Genomic DNA, 7688 nt, shown 5'->3' with positions numbered 1-7688 from the left:
CCCCCCCCCCCCCTAAATTTCTTCAATAATATATAAGTCTCATATATTTATATATAATATGTGAACGAAAGACTGTAAAGTAATCTTTACATCACTTTGTGACCTTGATATCGCCCCCGATGTGTATAGTCATTTAGAATAAAGAAAACCAACGCATGTACATATCGACTCGTTACAGGTGAAAGATGACGATATTTTATTTCGACCTAGCCATATTCAGAAAGGTAACTAGTTGCAGATTTAGGATTTTGATACGGAAGGTACAATATTTTGCCTCGTTTAGATACGATTTGGATGTGAATGTGGAAAATGCCCAACATTTGAGTTGAGATTATGGAAATTGCTATATTTGAGAGGATATTGTACCGATCCGTATCACTCTTTAAATTTACCATATTAATGTCGACATATCAAGCCCAAGCTGCAAATGATTTGAGTGCATCTTTCACCTGGAACGAGGTGATAAACAACTAAAAGTCTAGCGGATAAAAATAGCTCTACGTCACTTGTATGACGACGTAATAGGTACAGCAAAGGATTTCCCTACGTGATACGATGTTTGTTAATGTATTGACAAACGATTTTTACTAAAAATATGCGACGCTTGAAAGAATTTTACTTTTATATGAATATGCTGTTATTGCTTGTTATTTTACTCGGGACACCTTAACCCCGCTGTGCAGGGATGGAAGAACAGATCTTCATGTCATGGAGATAGGAACAATGACGGGGATGGGGTACCGGGATGAGATCCTCGATGTTTACGTCAGACCCTACGCTGGTGCTGTTGGCCCTGAGTTCATCCTGATGGATGATAACGCCCGTCCTCATCGCGCCAGGGTGGTGGAGCAGTACCTTCAGCAGGAGACAATTGTCCGTATGGACTGGCCAGCGCGCTCGCCGGACTTGAACCCGATTGAGCATGTATGGAACATGCTGCAGGTTGCCCTTTCACGCCGTAGAGCACAACCCACGACTTTGGCAGAGCTCGGAAACGCCCTCGTGGAAGTGTGGAACAACCTTCCCATTGGAAACATCCGGGTGATTATTCGGACAGCATGGCTCGACGTTGTCAAGCCGTCATTGATGCAAGGGAGGCCATACCTGGTATTGACACTTCATCGACTAAGTGTAATAATGGACTATCCCCCAAAACTGTGTAATTCTTTCTTTGGTTTGCTGTTAACTTTTTGTAATGAAATGCCTTTTGGTGTTGTTATCAGATTTCAAGCATTCCCTTTTGACAAAAGTTCATCCCGTTCATGAATTTTCATTCATAACCTGAGTAAACACGTTTCTGAGTCAAATTTATGTCTTTTGTTATGTTAGTGGTAAATTACACACATATAACCTAGTGATCCTTATCAAATCTTGAGTAGCATATATATACATGTAATTATTGAATAAAATTGCAACATGTTTAAGCTCCTCTCCACTGTTGTGAGGATACATTAATTAAGATTAATTCACAAAACTAGAATTAATTAATGATTTTTCAGTCGTTAATAGCAAGTGGCATGTTGGTTATCATGAGGGGGGTTGGGGTTGAATTACCGGGCATGTTAAAAGGAAATGGATTCAAACACTTATTATTTTTAGTCGCTAAAAAAACCAAATAATTAAAAAAAAAAATGTTTTGTTTTAGTCGCTAAAAAATAAACCAAAGAATTTTAAAAAATGTTTTCAATTCGACCGAATTCCATCGATTTTTTTGTTTGTAATTTTTTAAATAGCACTAATTCAGTACATGTGCTCCCTCACTTAATTATTCTAACAATTTGAGTTAGTCTCCCTTTTTTTCTCGTTAGAATAATAAATTCCTATTGAGAATTTAGCATTTTAATCAGATTTGTGGTTTGCAATCGATTATACACAATTTGTTTTCGATGCCATATTACGTATGCCTATTGTTTACATATATTCAATATTGTCCCGGTAGTATGACTTTTGCAAATGGAAATAACAGGTACGTAATTTAGATCCGCCACTGTCAGTCTTATTAGAGGGCGAAGCCCTCTCACGGCCAGAGCGGAGCTCTCCCCATAGCTAACACGTATATACATGTTTAAAAGGAAAATATGGAAAACTAATGAAAAATTAAACCATACCTATGGAACTTGAAAATTTTGGTCCCAATAGGGCGAGAAAGCGGAAGTGCGTAATTTGACGAGATTGAACGAGATTTTAGCTACTGGAGATAAACAAATCCACGTGGTAACGGTAAATAGATAACAGGATGGCATTTTCCATCCTATATTGGTTGAATTACGTGTCTGGAACCAAAAAACTTCATCAAAAGTCCGAGTTAGCGGTAAAAGCAGACCATGTACTAAAGTTTATGTTCGATCCCGAACTTAATTACGCCCAGGGAAGAGTTCACGCCAGTATGAGAGACAGAAGTTACCACGTCAGTGTAAGTGCACGTTCTGTGTCAATTTTCACCTCAATATTACTAATTATTTTTTTTAACTTGTCAGAAAGTATTCATTCTGTTCCTTCATTTAGGTCACATTAGGGGATAATCACACAGTTTCTGACAGCATATGTGATTGTGTGAACGGGCAGGATAAATGTCACCACAAGGCATCTCTCCTTTTATATGGGTATGAAATGTTGAAAGTATGCATGCCTTAGATTTTTTTAATATATGAATAGTTATAAAACTTTATAATATTCTATTTAGCTATAAGAATGTTAGCAAGACGGATGTGAGGGCTTCTTGGATCCAGCATCCTAAGAAAGCACCACCAAAGAAAACAACCACTATGGATGAGCTTTTTCCACCTTCACAAAAAGTGGCCAATTACAGGTATTCTTAAGAATATGAAGAAAGTAAACAAATTATCTTAAAGTATCATATTTTATGAAATAGTGTGTCAATTAAATGGGTAGTTGATAGGGCTGTGCGGTGCAATTAGTTATCTCCTATAGCAAATTGAAAAAAAATTCATTGACTCATATGAATTTTATATTGCTAGACTTCCAGGTTCATGATGGCAGACAGATGTACAAGCTAAAGGAAGATCACATCTATTACAATCAAGTACAGGGACAGCTACATATTCAGAACAAATCCGCCTGTGACTTTGTTGTGTGGACCACCAAGGACATTGCCATAGTTAGGGTTCTTCAAGACAGTGCATGGGACCAGAACATTGCAAAACTTATTGACTTTTACTTCACTCAAATAATCCCCATTGTTCAGAAGTAAAATGTCAGTTTATTTAGTTTTTTCTTCTCTTATATTGATAAACTCATGTTGCTGAAACATAACCAAATGCTGGTGAAAGGTTTCAAAATAGACCTATGCTCGAAAGTTATGGCAATTAAACCATGATGGCTCTCTTTTAGTAACAACACACACTGCAAAATAGATTACTATCTTAACTTGTTGAAATTAGACATTGAAATAGAAAACAACTAGATTGGTTGAACATTTATGCACATTTAATAAAATGAGGTGCATTCCTTTACATTTCAGTACATGTACTTCATTCATGAATATCAACACAATGTACACCACATTTTACCTGCCAGTTAACCACATAGTATTCTTCTCTATAGATTGAAAGAGATAAACAACCATATCAATTTACTGATTGGAAGTGTAATTATCTGCAATTTCAGCGATCATTGGATCTTGAAAGTTTACAAGCATAGAACAAACTTGAAAAATCTTTGTGCTAATGTGGCGAAATTGCTGGGGAATATGTGAAAGAATCTCAAAATTTTTTATCCTCTCATTCACTCTCTCAACATGGATTCTTGAACGAGCTATCTTTCTGCAAACCTGAACTTCAGCTGGTGTGTATTGTCCCTTATCTTTAAGGAATGGGGGAATATTCAAGTGAACACCTTGAGGAAGAAGTGAATAGATCGTAAAACCTTTATCTGCCAAGATCATGTCCCCAGGCGATAACTTAGCTAACATGTTGCTGTGTTCCACTATAGCCACATCTGAGGTACTGCCAGGATAAAGTTTGCTAACGTACACAACTGCTCCATTAGGAGCAACACCTGTTACTGCCTTTACAGTGTGTCGATTTTTGTATGAGCTATATGTCTGGGATTGAGCTGCCATGTCCTGACCAGGGACATCCTGCGTCACCTCTGTGGCATCAATTACCAGACGACAGCAACTGAAATCTCCAAAGCTTGATGGCATTGATGACTTGCATTTCAGAAGAGATGGCATATTGTTTTCCATCATGCCTACAAAAAACACTTCATGCAAAGCAAAAACATGGGTAATGAAGATATTATGTACTGTGGCTTTGCTGGTACAGAATCGTTCGGCAAGGTCAAGGAGGGGACAGTTCAGCTTCAGTTTCATCAATGTCATGAAAAGTTGGTCCGACCTCGAAAAAGCACTTGGAGTCCACCCATCCACATATACCAGAGGGAACCGCTGTAATGTTGTGTCTATGATGCTAAATATCTCTGGTTTTAAAGAGGTGTACATCATCATCTAAAATAAATAGGTAAACTATAGCTATAAAATGTTCATATAGTGTTTAAGGTAGTAATCTACATCATCATAATGGCTGACTTCCTTTAAAAACATGGATGAAAAATTCGATATCAGCAATATTTGAGTTTTCCTTTTCCATTTAAAAACCTAGCCGAGTAGCTCAGTAGGTTAGAATACCGACTGCTGAACTGTAGGTCACAGGTTCGAGTCCAGCAGGGGTTTTAAATTTTTTTCAGATTACCTTCTACTAAAACTGTATTTTTTTACAAAATAAAGTAAATTTGAAAAATTTCAACTTCAAAATATTGTTGTACATTTCCTCCACTTTACATCTACATCAAATTTCTCTGGTGTAGTATACCTCCTTAAATCTTAAAATTGAATAAAAACACTTTGGGAACTAAGTAATTTGTAAGGAGAACTATATCAATCATTTTGGAATTCATTTCTCATACCTTCTTTTCATTTTCCATTATTTTGGCAACTGTTACAGGATGTTTTTTGGACTGGAGGTAACTAATTTCTGTCAGCAACTCTGCAATTTGCTTTTCAAGTCCCTTCAATATAAACCATCATTGCTGATTATTTTAAACATACATTTAAGGTGAATTATGATATACATACATCTAAATCTACCAAAAAGATTTAAGTTTTTAAAAATTAATCACCTTGATCTCTTGTACAAGAGATGTATAGGACCGCATATAAGTGTGCTCCAGATCAACAGTCTCATTTGTAGTCAAAGGTTCTCTGTCATTACATGTAACAGCTGTCTCAGTCTCTTCTTCTGTACAAGGGTCAGCTTGTCTGGATTGATGTCTAAAATGAGAAGAAACTGATGTAAATGGTGGAAGACAAATCACTTTATAAAATAGATCAGGTATCAACTGTTTTACTTACCGTGAAATTGTATTCGGATCCTGGAAGTCAAAGTAAGTACCCTGGTTCCAAGGAAACAAGGTTGGGCCGTTCTCCTTCCTTCCATCTTTGAAATGACAGCTACATATTCTGTCCGATGAGGTCACTGTCCTATCTTTTCTCCTGTGGATTAATAAGGTGTATAACAGTTATACTTTTATGTCAACTTTAAATAGAACACATCTGCATATATGGATACAGCAAGGTGAAAAAGAAATGATATATGATGAGAAGTAGGACCCTTTTAAAAAAGTATATGTTCCATTCATTACATATATATTAAACGTATGAGTATTTAAAATCAACAAGTCTAATATACAATGTAAATTATTATGAAACACTAAATTAACACTTAACTCACATAACTGAAGACATCTTTAATTATTTGAAGATATCATCAATTCAAGTATTGCTTGCAATAATTGTAATTGAATTGATGTGCAAATCAAATTAATTATTTTTTACTCTCATCACTTTAATTGATGCATGAATCAATTCAATTACACATATTGAGCACAATAACTTGATGAAGGAGGTACTCTACATCGTCATAATGACATACTTCCTTTTAAAACATGGATGAAAATATGTTAACACCGACTGCTGAACTGTAGATTGCATGTTCGAGTCTAGGGTGTTTTAACAAAAAATTCTCAGATTGCTTTCTACTAATGCTGACTAAAACTGCATTTTTTTTTTTTTACTAAATAACGTAAATTTGAAAGATTTTAATTTTAAGATATTGTTGTACATATCAAATTTCTCTGGTGTAGCATTCCTCATTTATGTGCACTTCAATTCAATTATATATCCAATAATAAAAGTCAAGAAACACATAACTATATTGTAAATGTATGATGTTTTTTTGTATTGAAATTTACAATTAAATATTGGCATAATAAAACAGCAAACTCAGGATCTTCATTTTGACATAATCCATGTAAACAGATCAGTATTGTTAAGCAGTACTAGGTTTGGAAAGGTTTTAAATATCTTATCCAAAAGTTCTCCTCTAGGATTATTATATAGTGGACATTCAAGAAGAAAATACAATTCATCCTCTGTTCACACATAAAGCACTAGGCTTAGAGACTGGTAGAGTATGCTTTTAATCTTCAAAGCATATTGCACTTGTATTTTTTATTTTATTTATTTATTCACCAATCTAGGGCCCTCAGGGGGCATGTACAAATTAACAATTAAACATTATAACTACATGATACAATTTACACATGTGTACCATGCACATGTTAAGGGTTTCAACATTGACATGTATTGAATTCTCATCACAATATTGATTGCAAATGTACTGTACAATAAGTGTGCTATATGGGAGGTAAAGTAAAACAATATTATACAATGTTGTCACAAACACAGAGGGTACCAAGGGACGGTGCCTGAGCCAAGTCGATCAGACTGGCAGTCTTGTACCCTAGGTGTTGGAGACAAGTTTGTAAGCACATGTAAGAGGTGGGAACCCCCACCTTTTTAACAAGGGTATATTAATGATAAAATACGATTACCGGCCCAGTGCCCCACTTCGTTTGAATTAAAAGTAGTAAAAGAAACGTAAAATGGTAGTGAAAGTTGATACATGTACAATATAATACCCCCCCCCCCCCCTCTTCCAGGCCACGTAGGATACAACACGCCTGCAATATGATTACGTTACCCACCTGCACAATTTCTCCCACTGCTTCAAACTTTTTCTAGGAAATCTGTAGAAACTACAAGTTTCTCTCAAACTCTGGTGATTACAGCCAGTAACGAAACACAGCATTCCTAAAAACCTCGTGGCGTCTTTGTTTATCTCCAGTGCCTAAACCGGAAGTTACGTAAATTCGAGACTTTCTCGCCCTATGATTCGAATACTATCGCGTGCACATGTATTTTTCCATTTTGAATTCGAATCTCGTGTACCCAAGTTCACGTTATTCTGAGATGTTACATAGAATCCATAAAAGCATGTAAATCTTATTTTCTTAGTCATGTATAATCACTCCTCGATTTAAAACGCGATTTGTACAACGTTTCCTATGTGTGTTTATTTGCTAAACACCGACGCTGAATATGACGTCACAATGCACTGTTTACATCAGTTGCATAGCGTTTCCCGCGTTCAATGAATATGCGGATCAAAAATGTCTAAATTTAGAATACTTTGATTGAGCTCTGTCCTCACACGTAAGGTGCTAATATTTCGGAATATTTTTTGTCCTGTTATGGATCTAGATACTTAATGCCAATAATATGTTTTACGGCGTGACCGTGTTTGAGGCCGAAGCAAAAAAGTTTTGGC

The 7688-nt window shown here is 35.9% G+C and overlaps 2 protein-coding genes across 2 annotated transcripts; one reads left to right on the top strand and one right to left on the bottom strand.

Annotated features, from left to right (window-relative positions):
• Positions 1-2143: 2143 nt before the first annotated feature.
• LOC130050964 (uncharacterized) lies at positions 2144-2865 on the top strand. The gene is made up of 3 exons (XM_056152013.1): positions 2144-2413; positions 2506-2603; positions 2684-2865. The coding sequence occupies exons 1-3, from the start codon at positions 2237-2239 to the stop codon at positions 2817-2819; spliced, it is 411 nt and encodes a 136-aa protein (XP_056007988.1). The 5' UTR covers positions 2144-2236; the 3' UTR covers positions 2820-2865.
• A 564-nt stretch (positions 2866-3429) lies between these two features.
• On the bottom strand, positions 3430-7247 carry LOC130050963 (uncharacterized). The gene is made up of 5 exons (XM_056152012.1): positions 7066-7247; positions 5372-5512; positions 5140-5290; positions 4927-5028; positions 3430-4468 (listed from the first exon to the last, which is right to left on the bottom strand). The coding sequence occupies exons 1-5, from the start codon at positions 7167-7169 to the stop codon at positions 3593-3595; spliced, it is 1374 nt and encodes a 457-aa protein (XP_056007987.1). The 5' UTR covers positions 7170-7247; the 3' UTR covers positions 3430-3592.
• Positions 7248-7688: the final 441 nt, after the last annotated feature.

Source organism: Ostrea edulis, chromosome 10 (assembly GCF_947568905.1).
Source record: "Ostrea edulis chromosome 10, xbOstEdul1.1, whole genome shotgun sequence".
NCBI lineage: Eukaryota > Metazoa > Mollusca > Bivalvia > Ostreida > Ostreidae > Ostrea > Ostrea edulis.
Note: the sequence above shows the minus strand (reverse complement) of the source record. Positions and strands in the feature narration are given on the sequence as shown.

Coding starts and splice junctions, on each gene's coding strand:
- LOC130050964 (XM_056152013.1), top strand. CDS start 2,237: ATGGCATTTTCCATCCTATATTGGTTGAATTACGTGTCTGGAACCAAA. Junction 2,414..2,505: donor ACAGAAGTTACCACGTCAGT/GTAAGTGCACGT, acceptor TCCTTCATTTAG/GTCACATTAGGGGATAATCA. Junction 2,604..2,683: donor GCATCTCTCCTTTTATATGG/GTATGAAATGTT, acceptor TATTCTATTTAG/CTATAAGAATGTTAGCAAGA.
- LOC130050963 (XM_056152012.1), bottom strand. CDS start 7,169: ATGCTGTGTTTCGTTACTGGCTGTAATCACCAGAGTTTGAGAGAAACT. Junction 5,291..5,371: donor GATCCGAATACAATTTCACG/GTAAGTAAAACA, acceptor TTCTCATTTTAG/ACATCAATCCAGACAAGCTG. Junction 4,469..4,926: donor TAATGGAAAATGAAAAGAAG/GTATGAGAAATG, acceptor TATTTATTTTAG/ATGATGATGTACACCTCTTT.